At 42.1% G+C, this 19,687-nt stretch overlaps 1 protein-coding gene across 1 annotated transcript in view; it reads left to right on the top strand.

Annotated features, from left to right (window-relative positions):
• The window catches only part of TAF3 (TATA-box binding protein associated factor 3), a 129,766-nt gene that overhangs the window by 74,957 nt on the left and 35,122 nt on the right, over nucleotides 1-19,687 (top strand). Inside the window, exon 3 of the mRNA XM_038741320.1 lies at nucleotides 17,776-19,595. Within this exon, the coding sequence (XP_038597248.1) occupies nucleotides 17,776-19,595 (1,820 nt within the window). The remainder of the gene's footprint in view (nucleotides 1-17,775; nucleotides 19,596-19,687) is intronic.

The raw sequence follows: 19,687 nt of genomic DNA, 5'->3' as shown, positions 1-19,687 counted from the left end.
AGAGAGCGAGGAAGAGGTTGTGACCCATCCACTCTCACTTTGCCTTCAAAGGGAAGGACCACATGTACTCCCAGGCAACCGCTTCAGGATGGGCCCCCTCCACTCTTAGCTCTGGAGACCTGTTGTAGTGTCTGCCGAACCCGCCTCCTTCCGTGATCCAAAGCTGAGACAGGATACCCTCCTGGGAGCCAGAGGCTGCTAGGAACGAAGGAGAAACATCCCCAAACTTGGAGTCGTTGGGAAATGAGAGGAAGGATCTGTGGGCTTCCATGAGAGACTTGGTAGGATGCCCGCCTTCCTCAGGCCCTAGACCACCAAGCTTCTGTCTGGTTCAGGTTTGGCTTGCCAGTACCATTGTTCCCGCCTCCTGCAATTGTGTTTGGTTAGCTCAAGATAGAAACTTAGAGGCCAGAAGTGTAGAGCTAAAGTTGACCTGTCTTTATGGGACGGGGTGTCGCACGTGCCAGGTTAAGTTTTTCGGTTATCATTGAAGCTATCTCTGTCAGCCAAATTTAAGGCTGAGTGGCAATATATGCTCATAGGAAGGAAGTTTCCTGAATGAATGAAGCTATTAAAGTTATAATGTCTCATTCTCCACTTGAGATGAATGACAAACTGCCCCAACATTTGAAGGGGATTAGCATTTTCTCCTCTATGTGAAATCCAGTGATATATTTGAACATTGTTAAAGCAGGGGAAATAGATCAGTTCCTTAGGTAATTAACCAATCACTTTAATACATCTCACCTTTACTTTTTATTAAACATAAAGGTAGCTCTGCTGAACAAATGGTCAAAATATGAGTGACTTAAACTTATAGGTCTTCTTTTCTCACCAGAGCTGTACTCTGAAATCTGTCACATGAATATATGATTCATGCCAGACTGGATTGCTCTGTGTAACAGAGATCTTTTTTATAAAAAAATCATTCTCACAGTACTTTGAACTGTATTTGCAAGTTGTCCGATGTAGGAAAAGTATTCTGGGGATAGAGAGAAACACTAAAGAATTGATTGTCTTTATATTTTTTAAGAGTGTAATATCTGCCCCATATGCCACCAGATTTATTTTGGACAGTATTGTTTTATTCTTGTCCACCTAATTTTGCATGTATTTGTTGACCTGATTGTTTCCCACTTCCTTCCAGCATTATCATTCTCTCTCCTATTTATTTCTTCCTACCTTTCTCTCTGGGAGTTTTCTGCTGTGTTTTATATTTCAGTCGGAATTCATTGAAGAGTCATGGACATAGGTGCCAACTTTTCTATTGAACAGAGGTGAAAGGGGGCCATGCATTTTAGGAGGAATGATGATTGGGTGGGAAGCAAGTCAGCCCAAAATCCATCAGTTTTGGTCTTTGCAGCCTGAATTGGAAGCTTTCAAATCTAATCAAAGACTTGGGAAGAGGAAGCTTGAGAATCTAGGCAAAAAAACTCTGGGGGCAATCTTCCCCATCACCTCCTATGGTTGTGGTGGTCCTTCCTATCACCTCACTGGAGAAGAAATAGCTCTGAAATAGCTTAGGAGTGGTCATTATGGAATTGCTGTGGAAGGTGAGATAATTCTGGGTGGTTTTTTTAATATAGTACAGAGTCAAAAAATGGTCCCAGTTCTCTCCAAGCAATGCAGAAATCATGGGTATTCCCTGAAACAGTGTTCTTAGCCATGATTACTCATTCATTCATTCAGTTGTGCTTACGGAGCGCTTACTGCATGTAAAGTACTGTGTACTAATTGCTTGGGAGAGTACAATACAACCATAAACAGACACATTGCCTGCCGACAACTAACTGTCCCTTAAAGGGCTCACACTCTTAGTCCCTGTTTTAAGGTGAGGTAGCTGAGGCACAAAGAAGTGAAGTGACTTGCCCAAGGTCATACAGTAGATGAATGGTGGAGCTGGGATTAGAACATAGGTCCTTCTTACTCTCACACCCATGCTCTGTCCAGTAGGTCATGCTGTTTGACTCTTAAGCTGTCCTGGGACACATAAGTTGACCAGATAAATAATATACAGTGACTTGGATACTTATCCAGCAAAGGAATGGGAGAGAAGTAGAGGAGATGGGGAGAGATTGGTGGTGACTACCCAGGGAACCCATTTGGTCATCTGGGATGTAATAACCAATCCTTTCTGTCCAAGTGGGAACAAATCCAGCAGTGAAGGGGGAGAGGAGTTGGCTTACCTCACTTTTTGGATCGATGGTTCCAGGGGAAAAATTTCCAATAATTCATTTTACCTTGACCAAAAAATACAGGCAGTTGTGCCTTCCCAGGCCCTCTCCCCGGGTGTTCATTACAGCCCAGTGAGGACTCATTCAGGTCACTGTGTTCCCTGGCTGCTGCTGAGCTTGAGATCCCTAATGCTTCATTTTGACTAATAGGAGAATGCTCCCCGTCCCTTGGATCAAAATGATAGGGTGCTCCCTCCTTCAAAAACAAAGGGAGATTTTCCTGTGTTCTTCGAAATAGGGAGATGTTAGAAAAGGCTACCTAGAAAGCCATTCGTGGAATGCAATTTCAAGTTAGTCATCCAAATGTTTTTAATGTTCTTAGTTTTTCATTTTTTAAAAAATTATGAAACTAACTTGTTGAGACTTGATCTTCAATTTTCTTCCTCTTCTCTGTCTACCTATTGCATCCTGGTAATGAATCCTGAAACCCTGCCAAAAATTCAGGTGGCTGAATACCAATTTTGTGTAAATTAGATGGAAAAGCCACATTCTGCCAATTTTCTGTCTAAATTATGCAGGAATCTGACTCTTATAAAGCACAAATATGGTCCAAATAGAGTCCTAATTTTCTAGTTAGGCGGCAAGACCTTCAACAGCCTAATTATGCCTGTTTTAGCTTTTACTTTTTATGTTGATAAAACAAAGTATTGCAGAATGCAATAAAAGTTACCTCTCATTTTTCTTTTATAACCCAGTTGTAGTTTGTCAGTGTTAAAGGACGTAGCTTACTTAAGCTGTGATAGCAAAGGGAGCAAGCCATAGAAAACAATTAGTGCATCTTTCAAGTGGACTAAAGTTGATTGAATAATTGCTCAAATAATGGTCAGTAATGGAATACAAAGGGTTATCTCTTCATTAATCCTCAAGTAATGGAATTGTTGTATCTCTAATTTTTCTTTTAGCCATCCAGTGAACGGAAGAACAAGACCAAAAGTGATTATGGGAAGTAGAGGGAGCCACTGGAGGCCAGCAAGGAAAAGGAGAACTTATCTTAAGCAATTAATCAAGAAACTCATATTGTGGGACAATTATTCAGAGCTAATTCTAAAATAGCCTTAGAGCCCTAGGTCCTGAGATACTTTTCCAGAATTTGGTCAAGGTCATTCAGAGCACCTGGGGTGATCCTGCACCCGAATGAAGAGGTTTCATTTAAAGGGTCTATTAGTATGTTCTCAAGAATGAATGAAATGTAAAAATGCAGTGTCAACCCATGAGTGGTTTTCTAGTTTTACCTTTGCAGTGATAATTATGGTATAGAAATGAGTTTACAATTTGAAGCTGGAACAGTTTAGAATTGTGATATTCACTCAAAGATAAACAGATTCTCTGGATTTACATTCCTAAATGCATAACCTCAGGCTTTAGAGAGGTGGATTAAAATTTCTTGCAGTTGAGTCTGTGAACTTCAACGTACAACTATTGGATGGGTCGGAGGGGCTAGATGTTGTGTTTCATGTAACAGTACATTTCCTTTTATTCTTTTATCATGTGGAAGGGGCCAACAACCAGGTCTCTTAGGCGGTTTTTCAGCATTTATCATTTTAAGGGTCGTCGGACTTTTTTGATGAATCTTTAACTTCATTTTGCCCTAACAAATGTTTTCAAGTTAGCATTTAGTGGTTTAAAGGACTATTTCACTTTTCAAGTGTTTTCTAATGGTTTTTGGGCCAAGTGCTTGTTAAGATCTTTTGCTCTTTTCTCACTCTGTCCACTAATGATACGACCCTGGGCACTTAACCTCTCTTTGCTTCAATTTAGGGATAACATTTTAAAAATTACTCTGAAATTTTCTGAAAAGTGCTGTGGGTTTATATTATTTAATTTGTGCTGCTCATAAAGCATATTAGTGGACTATCAATTGATTTAAAGGGCTGCCTCAGTGGCAGCTGTCTAGCATCAAGTGGGGCTGTAATTGCCCTAACTTCTCCGACACAGTTAAGAATGATTCATTTTGCGGCTTGGAAATGGTTGTGACTCCTTTGGATGTGAGATTTATTTGAAGATGTTGTCATGATCAGTGAGGTCCTAGGGAGAGAAGCGATAGATTTTACTGACTGCCCCTAGGGAAGAAAATATCAGCAGCCCAAATCAAGGACACTTTAGTTCTGTTTTTTTCCCATTCCCTCTTGAATTTTGCCAGACACAAGCAGAAACATTCAGCAAAATGCAACTTGCACACCAGAACCTTTTCCATTTTCAAACTGCCTTTTGTACCTCTACAAATTGTGATCACATTCAGTTGTCATATTTCTTCTGTCATATTTCTAGTAATAGAAATAATGTACATTTGTGAGGAACACTTAACTTCTCGGTGCCTCAGTTCTCTCATATGTGAAAAAGGAATTAAGACTGTGTGGACATGGACTGTGTCCAACATTATTAGCTTGTGTCTGCCCCAGTGCTTAACAACGTGCCTGACACATAGTAAATGCTTAACAAATATAAAAAGTAAAGAACACAGGCCTGAGTAGTAGCAAAAGGAGAGATAATAATAATAATAATGTGTTATTTGATGTGTGTATTCTGTACCAAATGCTGAACTAAGCCTTGGGGTAGATACAAGTTCATCATTCCTTGTTGCAAGTGGGGCTCACAGTCTTAGGGAGAGGGAGAACAGGTATTGAACCCCCATTTTACAGATGAGAAAACTGAGGCATAGAGAAGTTGTGACGTGCCCAAGGTCACGAGCAGCGGCAAATGGTGGAACTGGGGTTAGAGTTAGAGTTAGAGCCCAGTCCAAGGCTCTTTCCATGAGGACATTCACCCAAGCATTGCTATCAGTTTTTTGTGTGTAATTGAAATTGTTTCCTGTACATACTTACCGTCTACCTGGTTACCTCCTGTTCCCACCCAAACCGTGAACCTTATGGATGTATGCTGGCCGTAAGTCTGAGGAGATGAAGATTCATCGCAATGTGTGAAAGCCTGACAGTTATACTAGTGATACAGTAACTCATGTTCGATAAGGATTTTAGAAACAAAAAGGGGCCACCGGGCATCGTCAACTGGCGAGGTCCTATAAGCTTTTGGAAACTAGTGGCAAAAATATTTGTTCATCCCTGAAGGTGAATCACCACTGAACGATGAGGTCTTTATCCCTTGGAGGACTTCAGAACTTTAGAGCTTTGAGAGCTGTTTGGCGAATTTCCATTTCTTAGAAATTCCTAGACCTTGCTATTTTGGGTGAGCATCAAATTAATAGATATTCACAGTTTTGGAAGAGTATTTTCATAACCCAAAAGTGGAACTCATGAATAAGTGGCCGGTTCAGAAAAAGCACTTGGGAAGGGAAATACTTGCCCTCATTCCTTGGCGTTCCGAGGTTACGGAATTAATGCTGTGAAATAGTACTTCTCATAAGTGGGTGCATATGAAATCAGCTTCAGAGCCTTTTAGAAAGAAGAATTAACTGCGGGTTCTGGACAAGCAAGAATCATATTAGCTGTGGACTCCTTGATTTGTATAACTCCTATGGTTTTCCTGTTTTTCTTGTAAAGTCAAGTTGAAATTTATTTGTTTCAAGTCCCTCTGAATCCTTTGAGGTATTTCCCCCACCCCAAACTGACTGGGGTTATCATTTCCTCAAAGGAAAGAAGTATAGAGAAGCAGTTTGGTCTAGTGGAAAGAGCACAGGCTTGGGAGTCAGAGTGCCTGGGTTCTAATCCCAGTTCAAACCTTGGGAAAGTCACACATAAGTCCTGTGCCTCAGTTTCCTCTTCTGTAAAATGGGGTTTCAAAATCCATTTTCCCTCCCCCTAAGACTGTTAACCCCATTTGTGACAAGGACTGTGTCCATCCGGCTGATCTTGTATCTGCACCAGGATTTAATTTAGTGCTCGGTTTCAGAGTACATGCTTAATACCACAACTGTTATTAGCCACTGGAATTATGCAACGATACCATCTGAACATTGATAGCAACTGACCATCCTAACGCTTCTAGGGAACCAAGTTTTAAATCATGTTTTGGTAGAATCAAAATTTCCTGAATGTCAACCGCCAGACCTCCAGTAGCGCTCAGAGTCTGTTGGGTTGAAATAATATCCCAGGGGATCCTAAACCCACTTTGACACGGGCTTCTAGGCCCTGGTCTTATCCTAAGAATGGGTTCAACAGGTCAGGTTCTGCTACACATAAGTTTTTATGATGGTGGCAGAATACCTTAGTTTCAGAAGCAACCGTAGGGTCACAGGGTCATTAGTTGCTCATTTATTCCTCTGGGCAGGAACAGGAGACCTGAGACTATGGACTGTCTTATTGTAACATGAGAAAAATCTCTCTGACAAGGGACAGTCATTTAGTCATTCAATCGTATTTATTGAGCGCTTACTGTATGCAGAGCACTGTACTACGTGCTTGGTAAGTACAAGTTGGCAACATGTAGAGATGGTCCCTACCCAACAGCAGGCTCACAGTCTAGAAGAATGGCATTTATTAAGCACTTACTATGTGCAAAGCACTGTTATAAGTGCAAGGGAGGTTACAAGGTGATCAGGTTGTCCCACGGGGGGCTCACAGTCTTCATCCCCATTTAACAGAGGGAACTGAGGCCCAGAGAAGTTAAGTGACTTACCCAAAGTCACACAGCTGACAACTGGCAGATCCGGGATTTGAACACGTGACCTCTGACTCCAAAGCCCAGGCTCTTTCCACTGAGCCACGCTGGGGTTATTACTAATAATAGTAATAATAATAATAATAATAAAACCAACAACAATTCTGGTATTTGTTAAATGCTCACTATGTGCCACCACTGTACTAAGTGCTGGGGTAGATACAAGATAATCGGGTCACACATGGGGCTCACAGTCTTAAGTAGGAGGGAGAACAGTTATTGCATCCCCATTTTGCAGGTAAGGGAACTGAAGCACAGAGAAGTTAAGTGACTTGCCCAAGGTTCCACAGCAGGTAAACTGCCAGAGTTGGGGTTAGAACCTCTGACTCCCAGAACCGGCCTGTTTCCACTCAGCCACGCTGCTTCATGGATGCGTGGGTTTCTAACATCCATTTCCTTCATTGGGCAGATTGACTTTGCTCCCTGCAAGAAGGTCATTTCTGAATCCGGCCGGTTCGTATGCAATAAATGCCAGCCTTATTTTGGTGTGACTATTGCCATCAGTGTCCCGTAGCTTCCCATTGTTCTGGGGTGCACTGTTTATTTTCTTTGCATGCCTTATAGCCCTACAAATTCAAAGCTACCTTTGGTGAACCTGTTTTGAGAGAAGCAGGCAGTTATTAGAAATAAAGTTTTCACTATAGTGAATAAAGCAGTTACCTTTAATATTAACATTTGCATTTCATTGCCAGGTAGCATTTGGTGCAGTGTGCTATAGAAACTGTTGAAGTTTTTTTAATATGAGTATTATTATCAGCAGCAGCAGCAGCAGCAGTAGCATGGTATTTATGAAGACTTACAATATGCCAAAGCACTGTACTCTAACAGCCAAATTCTGGGCTGTTAAGATTATTACCTACTGGTTGGTTAATAACAATAAATCAAATTTACAATAAAACTGTTAAGTTCTCTTATCCATAGCAACCGTGTTTGAGGAAATCAGCTGAAGTTCACCACTTCGAGGCTTAACTAGCCACTGAGCTATTTGAATAGGTGAAAATTCCTCAGTAGAAAAATAGAGTGGTAGTTCCAAATCTTCCATAGGGAAAGCTTAACAATTAGTGGGGTGAGAGCTGGGCAAGACTCTCCTCTGAGTTTGATCTCCTCATATCCACCTTACTGACAGAGGGCATGTCTGATTTGTCTTCTCTTGCTGATGATTCCTGCCCTGGAAGCCTCAACAAGCCCCTAGAGCCCAGAAAACTGACTGTGCAGGAGTGGGATGCAGAAAGCCCCTTACCCCCTCAATCAGCAACTATCAATTATGTATATCCCCCTCCAGTGAGGGCAGGCCTGTAGTATTGGCTACTTTATTTGCCAACCCTACTGTGATGAATTGCTACAAAAGGAACTGGTTACCCAACATCCATTCCTTAGGTTGTAAGTAAAGCGGGGAACATTAGCGCCATTAAGAAACAGACAGGATCTATTAACTGTATTTTTCTTTCAACCTGTCACCAGCGGAGCTCTACGATTGTCATATAAAAATACCACCGGTCGATGCTCTCTGCCTTTACCTGTATGTGTCCTGCAGTCCCGTAAATATCTGTTTGTTCAGTTTAATGTCTTGCCTCGATATTTCGCTCCCTCCCCTACAGTGTTTGCTAATCACATACAGAATTACTGGCCGGTCAGCTTTGATTTTTCACTCCTCACCAACAAGTAGAGGAGGCTATCTGTGGAGTCCCGGCCAAGAAGTTGGTTCCTAAAGAGGGCCAAGAGGGTGGAGTTATAAGTGGTACTTTTGTACTGCCCTAAAGTACCTTAATCCTAAATTACCAAGAATTAGCCGGGATTCTGGAAAAAAGAATGTCTTTGGGGAAAACGTAAGGATAAGCTTAACTGCATTGCCGTAGACGAGAAAGATTTAGCAATGACTCTGAGAAGAAGTTGGAGGTTACAAAACATCTTGCTACTGCAGTGAGTGTAAGGGAATGCTGAGGCACATGTGTGTTTGTAGTGGTTGGTGAAGAATTTGTCCTGCACGAGAAAGAGGCTTGCATCTTGCCGTCAGGATCTTAGATGTAATAGAATTTATACAGATACTTACAGGAAGATTATTAAAATACCACAGATATAGTCATTGTCTAAAGAGATCTCCTTGTGTTACTTTAAAAAAATAAAAAGCCCCTTAATACCCCCATATTACCATAGCTAGAACCCATTATGCTATTGTAATCACAGCTGAACCAAGAAGGGTGATTAACGATAGCAATTTATTGTATCTGACGAGGGGAGAAAATAGGAGATGTTGTCGTTATCATAAATCATATCATAAATAACCAAAGAGAAGCACTCAGAATGCCTGTGTGGTGTCAGCAGCCAGCCTTTTCAGGCACGTTAGCCCAGGATGTAGCCATAGAAACCTCAAAGTCATATTGTTATCTAAGTCTTGCTGCAGTTATGTGATACAACAGTATTAACATATAGATTAGGCCATTTATAATACTTGGTGTCATTTCAGGTTGGCTTGCTTATATAGCATTTTAGTTTTTTATTGTGTAGAATGTTAGAGAAACACTGCATTTTTACAGGTCAGTCTATAGCCATTTATAACACGTATCATCTTCACACCTCTGTCACTACTGTTAATGTCCTGTGTTATTGATTGGTTGTACTGTATGAATTGTCATTGCCTAATTACCTTGTCTTTACTAATAATTTCATTTTTAAAAGTCAGATAGATTCTTTTAAAAAAAATCATCACACCTGCACACACACTCACAGGCACGTGCACCCACCATAGGGTCTAATTTCAGTTAGAATATAGATAGGGAAAAAAGTCATTATTCAAGAAGCTTGAGAAAATGGGTTCCCATTGTAATCAATCTCCCCCCCTCCCCAATTTCCTCCTTGTAAAACCAAGCTGGTGCTCCTGGGCTGATGGCATATTGAACAGGTCTTAGATAGATAGCCAAAGAACTGGGTTTTAAGGATTTTTGGAGAGGCTAATGGAAAAACCCTCAGAAAACCCTGGGTTATTTCAGAAATCAGCCCCCGTGTGTTGGTTCAAAGATGGAGCGCCCATCATCCAGTTAGCATGAGGCGTTAACTGAAGGGGTGGGCAGGAAGCAAGAACTCCTCACTCTCGGCTTCAAGGCTGTCCATCACCTCGCCCTGTCCTACCTCACCTCCCTTCTCTCCTTCTCCAGCCCAGCCCACACCCTCCATTCCTCTGCCGCCACTAACCTCCTCACTGTACCTCGTTCTCGCCCATCCCGCCGTCGACCCCCGGCCCACGTCCTCCCCCTGGCCTGGAATGCCCTCCCTCCGCACATCTGCCAAGCTACTCTCTTCCTCCCTTCAAAGCCCTCCTGAGAGCTCACCTCCTCCAGGAGGCCTTCCCAGACTGAGCCCCCTTTTTTCTCTCCTCCTCCCCATCCCCCCCCGCCACACCTCCTTCCCCTCCCCATGGCACCTGTATATATATTGTACAGATATATTACTCTATTTATTTTACTTGCACATATTTACTATTCTATTTATTTTGCTAATGATGTGCTTACAGCTTTAATTCTATTTGTTCTGATGATTTTGACACCTGTCTACATGTTTGGTTTTGTTGTCTGTCACCCCCTTCTAGGCTGTGAGCCCGTTGTTGGGTAGGGACCGTCTCTATATGTTGCCGACTTGGACTTCCCAAGCGCTCAGTACAGTGCCCTGCACACAATAAGCACTCAATAAATATGATTAAATGAATGACACGGGAGGGGTGATGCCATGCAAGGAAGCCTGTGTTGCTATTTCATTCAGTCAGTCATATTTATTGAGCGCTTACTGTGTGCAGAGCACCGTACTAAGCGCTTGGGGAGTACAAGTTGGCAACATATAGAGACGGTCCCTACCCAACAACGGGCTCACTGTCTAGAAGGGGGAGACAGATGACAAAGCAAAACATATTAACAAAATAAAATAAATGGAATAGTAAATATGTACAAGTAAAATAGAGTAATAAATCTGTACAAACATATATACAGGTGGGGAGGGGAAGGAGGTAGGGCTGGGAGGATGGGGAGGGGGAGAGGAAGGAGGGGGCTCAGTCTGGGAAGGCCTCCTGGAGGAGGTGAGCTCTCAGTAGGGCTTTGAAGGGATGAAGAGAGCAAGCTGATGTGGGGAGGGAGGGCATTCCAGGCCAGGGGAAGGACGTGGGCCGGGGGTCGACAGCGGGACAGGCGAGAACGAGGCACGGTGAGGAGATTAGGGGCAGAAGAGCGGAGGGTGAGGGCTGGGCTGGAGAAGGAGAGAAGGGAGGTGAGATAGGAGGGGGCGAGGGGATGGACAGCCTTGAAGCCCAGGGTGAGGAGTTTTTGCCCAATGTGTAGGTTGACTGGTAGCCACTGGAGATTTTTGAGGAGGGGAGTAACATGCCCAGAGCGTTTCTGCACAAAGATGATCCGGGCAGCGGCGTGAAGTATATTTCCCATCTGTAAGTGCCGTGTGAATGAATAAAGGGCTTAAGACTTGTAAGGTGTCATTTTTTTTTTCTTTTGAGGTCTAACATACACTTAAAAATCACAGAAAAGCAACCTAGCACTAAATGCACTTGATTTCTGGATTAGTCAGTGTAAGTAACTTCTTGGGTGTGAGTGTTTAGGCTTTTGGATACAAGTTTAGGATAGGATTTTGCAAGCATCTTTTCTGTTTATTTTGGGAAAATGCCACTACTATTGAAAGTTGCATGCATCTGTGTACTTAAGGAGATAAAAGGCTTTCATGCCATATGAAAACAATTTCCTTTTTTAAGTCCAGAAGCTTTTTAGATTATAGTGTTGCATTAAGGATACTTATAGCTCTATTTAAGAAGGGATTTTTGTTCAAAGTCAGTATTTTCCGTGGTTTCAAACTACCTTTGGGGGTTGGAATTTAGCATGCCTTACCTTAGCGTAATGGTGGTTTGTTTTTGCTCTGAGAAGTTGTTGGGGGTTTTTTTGTTTGTTTTTGTAATTATTTTTTATGGCTTCTATTGGGTGAGTTAGAAAATTAAACCACTTTTTGAGTGGGGATGGATAGGAAGTTCCGTTAAATAGCATTTGGGCCTGTTTTTTGCTTTCTGCTTATCGCAAAATAGGTTTAGGATACGTCCTTTGTTTTTGGCCTAAACTTAGACTTTGTGAGCCATATTATCTGGGAGTGGTGCAAACTAACCAGATCAATCAGTCAATCAATTGATTGCTTACTATGTGCAGAGTTGTGTACTAAGAGCTTGGGAGAGTACAAAACAACAGAATTAGCAGATATATTCCCTGCCCATATCGAGCTCACAGTCTAGGCTCTGAGTAGTTATAAATCGAGCACTTGAGTCATGGGCACTTTATGAACAGATGAAAATGACATATTGTCAATGTTTTGACAGTGATCTGGTTCCTAAGACTGACTTTCAGGGGCGACCCATTTCCTGGAGTTAGTTGTTCTTGAAACTACAGGGCCAATCATAGTGACTAAGGGGAAAGCCCTATACAGACTTCAGAGGATCCTTTGTTGAAGTGTTCTTCTAATTGTGGATTTGGCCAAGTGTTGTTTGGATGGCTTCCTCATACTGCACTTTGGCATTAAATTTGAACTCAATTTGAAGAGAAATGAGGTGTAGTAAAGCCTTTCTTGTTTTAACTTCGGTATTGTGAGAAGCACAGTTCTGGGATTCTGGGCCTGCCTTTTGACCAGCATCTCACTTAACATGTGCTTACGAGTATATATGTGCGCGTGTGGGGACGGGTCTGTGTTGAAGTATGTGTGTGCATGATTAATGATGGGTATATATCTATAATTGTATTTATTTTGATGCTGTTGATGCCTGTCTACTTGTTTTGTTTTCTGTCTCCCCCTTCTAGACTGTGAGCCCGTCGTTGGGTAGGGATTGTCTCTGTTGCCAAATTGTACTTTCCAAGCGCTTGGTACAGAGCTCTGTACACATTAAGCGCTCAATAAGTACGATTGATTGAATGAATGAATGAAAATGGTACTGTTAAACTAAAATGCATGCTAGCTTGGAAAAGTCTTTCCAGCCCCTGTAAGGTGCTTATTGTTGGTGACTAGCTAATTACTGGCATTGCTACGGTGATATCTGATTTACCCACAAATGCCACCTCAGGAGCACTTTATAAGGAGGTTAGAGATCAAGGTGTAGTTTTCTGTTTTGTTTAAAATCCTGAGGCATGCACAGAAGTTTCTAATGATTAGTCCTTTCTTCATTCACATTAATATTAGCCAATAATAATGATAATTATTATTTTTAAAGTAGGTGTACTTATATGTCTTTTTTGGATGCAAGTATCACTTTACCTTTCTTAGTAATAGCAATAAAAATAATAATGAAATTTATTAAGTGCATATTATGCGCTAAGCTCCTTGCTAAACTGTAGAATAGAAGAAAATCAGACTGGACACAGTCCCTATCACATCCAGGCTTACAGTCTAAAAGAGAGGGAGAACGGTGTCCTAACCCCATTTTATGGATGGAGAAATTGAGGCCCACAGTTGTTGTGACTCATGTAAAACATTTCATTTAACCTTCACATTGCCCATGGGGTCAGTGATTGATATGGATCCTCGGAAGAAACTGAGGTGCCAAGAGTTTTAAGTGACTCACTCAAGATCACCCAGCAACTAGTTGCTTTCCTTGCTTAGCCAGAGCCCGTCTCCCCTCTTTTGCTTTGATGCATACAGCATTGCCCATCCACTGTTATCTCTAGGTGATGACATCGTGGAGTGAAAATACTGGACTTCAGTAATAAACATTTCAAAAATTATTAGTTTGTCATGCAGTTTCCAAGTTGCTGCAGTCTACTTTGTGCTATTTGACTGTTGAACTTGGACCTCAGTGACTGCACTAATATTTGTGTTCTTTGCCAAAATAGTTGCAAAACAACTCTAAGAGCTTTGGTTGATCACGCACCTTCAAACTCTGCTCCGTTTTTCCTCATCTTATATGGGAACATGACAAGATAAGATATTTTTCAATATTAGACACTTTTAGTCCTCAAAATGCTTAAATTAACTTTTACACTATGGAGAGGGTAAATCAAATGAAAATGAATACCTAGGAGAGGGAAATGTTAAAACTCCACCCAGTACGATCAGATGCTGTAGACTTACCTGATATTAATTTTGTTATTGCAAGCTGGAGTCCTGTGTTAGGGTCTTTCTTACAGCAGAGGAGACAGGATCTGAAATCAATTCTCCCTCCTTCAAGCTCAACCATCAGATCATTCTCCATTTTCAATTCACGCAGACTAGGTTGGTGGGTTCCACCGCTAGACTGTAAGCTCATTGTGGGCAGGGAACATGTCCGCCAACTCTTGTATTATACTCTTCCAAGTGCTTAGTGTAGTGCGCTGCAAACAGTAAGCCCTCAATAAATTCCATTGATTTTTTTATTGATTTGTAGCTTTTCTTGCTTTAATCTTCGGGTTTAATATTTAGAAATGAAGTGTGAACGCTACTCAAGCTAAACCCGGTAGCTCCCAGCCCTTTCTGTTTCCCAGCAAAGACAAGGCCTTTTTGTCCAGCAAACTCCTCGTGCCATGTCCACTGCTGAAAATCTGCTGGACTCTAGCAACAACCATTGGCATTGCTTGCTAATTTGCTTAATTTTGATGCTGGCAAGATTCAGGCTGCAGCCTAAGCCTTCAGATTCAGTCTTCGCAGTAAGAAGAGAGTATTGGTAGATTCTGGAGAAAGAACCCGTAGCTCAGAAGACCCAGAAATATTTCTTCCAAATGTTAGAGGGTTTCAAATGACCGGTTTGGAAACTTCCTTTGAATTTTTTAACATTTCCAAAGTCAACACGGCAACATTTCAAAAATATTTGTGCTTGATTTTGTTCCTTAAAAATTGACTGTGGAGTTAGGCAAGCATACCCACAGCTGGGGATTAGTGCTGCAGGTGTGCAGTCACCTTGCCAAGCCATCCCTGGAGTGGCCCGGCCCCATCAAGTGGGACAAAACTCCAAGCATGCCCTCCATCAACCTCAGCCGTGTTGGTGGAGCACCAGCTGGATGCAGAGCCACTACCCAGGCCCTTGGGAATGCACGGTAGTCCCACCAAATCAATCAGTCAATCAATCGTATTTATTGAGCGCTTACTGTGTGCAGAGCACTGTACTAAGCACTTGGGAAGTACCAAAGCCATCCTGAGCCCTAAAGAAGATCCAAATTAGTCATATTTATTGAGCACTGCTTACTGTGTGTGCAGAGCACTGTACTAAGCACTTGGGAGGGCACACTATAACACATTCCCTGCCCACAATGAGCTTACAGTCTAGAGGGAGAGGCAGACGTTAATATAAACAAATAAATTACAGATATCTACATAAGTGCTTTGGGGCTGGGAGGGGATGCTGTAGCTTGTGTCAGATCCAGCCTGTGACTCCCAAACCTACAGGGCTTGGTTGGGAACCTCAGAACAAGATTGGGCATCATGTCCCTTCAGCCTTCCCTTCTATTTTCTATCCCTCCAAGTCCCTCTCCGCTTTTTCCCCTCCCATTCCACTCCTGTTTTAGGACTTTCGGGCTGGAGGTGAGGAGTCCAGCTGTCACTCATGTCTGGTAGTTTCACGCATGTAGACTTGTCCCCTAGGCTACCTGGGATCAAAATTCCTAGCAGTTCTTCTGGCAATAGCATTCGTGTGTCAGCAACTTCTAAAAGTGAACCATGAGATCAAATCTGGCTTGAAACTGTTTGCAAGGAGTTGTTTGATGGAAAGGGACACCGGGAGAAGCGACGTGGCCTAGTGGATAGAGCGTGGACCTCGGAGTCAGAAGGATCTGGGTTCTAATGTCGGTTCCACCACTTGTCTGCTTCGTGACCTGGGCAAGTCACGTAACTTCTCTGTGCCTCAGTTACCTCATCTGAAAAATAGAGATTAACACCATGAGCCCTGTGTGGGACATGGACTGTGTCCAACCCGACTATCTATATCTACCCCAGTGCTTGCTTAGTAAGGGCCTGGCACAAATTAAGTGCTTAACAAATACCATAAAAAAATTGAGGGGAGGAGGGAATGGAGGGTTAGAAAAGAGGAAAGGATATGGGCTGAGCTGTCCTTCAGGAAGATGATTTATATAGCAATATGTAGCCTAAATTGAAGTTCGGGAGAGGCTGGAGGTGGGAAGCTGGGAGGTCAGGGAAGAGACTAAGGCAGTACTCTAGCCATGGCAGAACCAGAGCTTGTGCCAAGGTGGTAGCAGTTTGGTTAGAGAGAAAGGGGCAGATTTGGGAAATGTTCAGGATTCAGCAGAAGACACACTACTGGAGCAATATCATCACAGCTCTGCTTCCAATTAATGATAGAGACTCACACCTGAGTTGATAGCTCTATTACCACTTTTATACATTTTTTAAAAATTATTTTTCTGAAACCTTAAATCCAAAGCTGAAAAGGCCAAACTTTTTGCAAAAAGAAAGAGAAGATATTTGGACCCTGGAATTCCCATGTTTTAACTCCATTTAGAATCAAATTCCTTTGATACCCTGTGGTAAACTATTTGATTTGTCTACATCAGCTTTCCAAGTTACATAAAGGAAAGTATTTATATTGCATTTGGCAAAACTGTTTCAGGAAGTTCACTAGTTCTAACACTTTGGGCATTATTGTCATCATTGCTTGTTTCGCCTATTATCAGCATTTTTATAGAACTGAATAGTGTGACTGGAACTCTAAAGGTTATCATTGACTTCATGGCTGAACGGTAAAGATGTGAAGTCTTTTGGTTGTTTTGCGGTTGGGCTCCCCAAGAACAACCACCCAACTTCCAGGAACTAGTAGTCAGTCTTAAGACAGTGCCATCGGTGTTTCACAGAACTGAACTTTTTTTATTGTTCATTAAATGGAATCAGCAGCATTGACTTATTTTAGGTGAACTTCATTTTCATTGTGCGGATTCACATGCTGGTTTTGGAAACGTGTTTTGAGTTTCTCAGATGAATGTACTGTATTTTGTTAACATTACCAGAGCTTGAAATTTTGGGAAATATTACCATAAAGTAATATTGCCAAACCCAGAAATTAGAGACTAATTTTAAGGAATTAATTGATGTTTTACTTCTTTATCTGTACCTCTCTCCTCTGCCTTTTGCAACTGTCCTTAGCTCTTTTTGTTGCCCCTCAGAAGTCAAGGATCCTGAGAAACACATCTAAGAGATAAGGCAGACTTCATTCATTCAGTTGTATTTATTGAGCGCTTACTGTGTGCAGACTAAGTTGGGAATTTTGCCTAAGCTAGTAGTCAAGAGGATCATGCGTCTTCTATATCAATATGTATCTCCATATATACATACTCTTTATTTTGACACTCATAAATATTTTTATGTTTTACCTCCGTGTTAGAGCGTAAGCTCCTTGTGGTCAGGGACTGTGTCATGTCATTATTCTTTACTTTGCTAGTGCCAAGTAGTGCACCAAGAGCGCACTCATTAAAAGCTAGTGCTGTTACTATTACCACCACCGCTACTACTAGTACCAGTGCAAACTCTTAAGTACTACAGCTTTGTTCAAAAGCTATGACAAACCGTTCCCTCTGGCCATCACACCCGTTAGTACAGCAGGCTGGTGACTACTCGCCAATGGATTCTGAATATTTTCTTTATGAAAGCACAGTCAGTATGAACAGGGAACAGAAAGAGGCAAATGGAGGGAGGTGTATTAGGAAAGTAGGGCAGACTGGAAGCGACCACATTTTAAGCCAAGCTGTTCTGAAAATTGTGGAATAAATTGGCAGGCTGCTACCTAGCAATGTTTAGCATCCTTTGGAGATAGGTATTGTGGTGAGAACATTTGCAGAAGTTTTGTAGGCCCCCAAATATTTCTGAATATCTACAGTGTCTGAGGTCTGCTTTCTAAATGTCACCATATCTTTAAAAAGTAAACAAGATTGTTATGTATTGTTTTAAGATGTGATCCAATAAACCATTTTGCTTTGTGTCTTAACAGAGGAAGAAGAGGAGCAAGTACCTACTGATGGGGGTACATCTGCCGAAGCAATGCAGGTTCCGCTGGAGGAAGAAGGAGAATTGGAAGAGGACGAGGCTATTAATGATGAAAATTTCTTGAGCAAAAGACCACTAGATAGTCCTGAAGTAGAAGAAATGCCTGCCGTGAAGCGACCAAGACTAGCTAGCAGTAAAGGGGACACGTTAGATATAGTATTGGAACCACGAGAACCACTTGGCCTAATAAACACACAGAAGGTTCCGCCAATGCTTTCTCCAGTGCATGTGCAGGAGAGTTCAGACTTAGCCCCACCGTCACCAGAGCCACCAATGTTGGCTCCAGTTGCAAAGTCACAAATGCCAACTCCAAAGGCATTAGAAACAAAACCATTCACACCCAAAACCAAGGCCAAAACTAGTTCTCCTGGACAAAAGACTAAGTCGCCTAAAGCTGCTCAGTCCCCAGCTGTGGTGGGGAGTCCAATCCGGTCCCCAAAAACCGGATCCAAAGAGAAAAAGTCTCCAGGACGTGCCAAGAGCCCCAAAAGTCCCAAGAGTCCAAAGGTTCCAATACATATTCCCCAAGCTGCAGTCAAAGTGGAAACGCCAAATCGAACCCCTCTGGCCGCACTGAGCGAAAAGATGGGGAAAGAGAACATTCAAGTAAAACCAGCCCAAACTCCTCCCGAAGCTGGGAAACTGAACAGTGAGAACCAGTCCAAGAAAGCCTCCGTAGTGGACAAAGCCATTGATGACTCGATCGATGCTGTAATTGCCCGTGCGTGTGCCGAACGGGAACCAGATCCCTTTGAGTTTTCTTCAGGTTCCGAATCAGAGGGAGAAATCTTTACCAGTCCTAAGAGACTTTCGGTTCCAGAGGCACCAACACCCAAGGTTTCCATTTCTTCAAACAATTTCAGTAAAGGAGGATCCACCCCTGTTCCTCCTTCAGGGGGAACTTCAAGCTCGGATATTTCATGGACAATGGATGACTCTATCGATGAAGTGATCCGGAAGGCAAACATGGGAACCCCCTCCAGTGTGCCCACCAACTTTCCATATTTCTCTTCTCCTTCTGCTTCCCCTCCCACCCCAGAACCTCTTCTAAAAGTGTACGAGGAGAAAACCAAGCAAACTTCATCAGTTGAAGTGAAAAAGAAGTTGAAAAAGGAGCTCAGGACAAAAATAAAAAAGAAAGAAAAGCAGAAAGAGAAGGAGAAAGACAGAAGCAAGGAAAAAAATAAAGAGAAGGATAAAAGCAAAGAAAAGGAGAAAGAAAAGGAAGCCACTAAAGAAACGAAGTTTCAGTGGAAGGACCTTCTCAAAGAGGAAGACTCGGATCCTTACAAATTCAAACTTAAAGACTTTGATGATGTGGATACTAAAGTGAAGTTGAAAGAAGGCAATGCGAAGAAGGAGAAAGAGAAACATAAAGACAAGAAGAAAGATAAAGAGAAAGGCAAGAAAGATAAAGAGAAGAAAGAAAAAGAAAAGGTTAAGGAGAAGGGAAAAGAAGAGAAGGTGAAAGCCCCTTCTGCCCCTCTAGTATTGCCTCCCAAAGAGATGGCTTTGCCTCTGTTTAGTCCCACTGCAGCAATGAGGCTACCATCTATGTTACCTTCCCTGACGCCGATACTTCCAGAAAAGTTGTTTGAGGACAAAGAAAAACCTAAAGAGAAAGATAAGAAAAAGGACAAGAAGGAGAAGAAGAAAAAAAAAGAGAAGGAGAAGGAAAAGGAGAAGAAGGAGAAGGAGAAGGAAAAGGAGAAGAAGGAGAAGGAGAAGAAAGAGAAGGAGAAGGAGAAGCACAAACACGAAAAGGTGAGTAGTTTTGATGATTTCGAAGGTTTTACTCTGACAAGAAAATATACAGGTAACCAAAGTGCATGCTTATTATTTTGCCTCTTCCTACC

This window comes from Tachyglossus aculeatus (assembly GCF_015852505.1).
Source record: "Tachyglossus aculeatus isolate mTacAcu1 chromosome 12 unlocalized genomic scaffold, mTacAcu1.pri SUPER_6_unloc_1, whole genome shotgun sequence".
Classification (NCBI taxonomy): Eukaryota; Metazoa; Chordata; class Mammalia; order Monotremata; family Tachyglossidae; genus Tachyglossus; species Tachyglossus aculeatus.
This window is presented reverse-complemented; position numbering and strand designations above follow the sequence as displayed.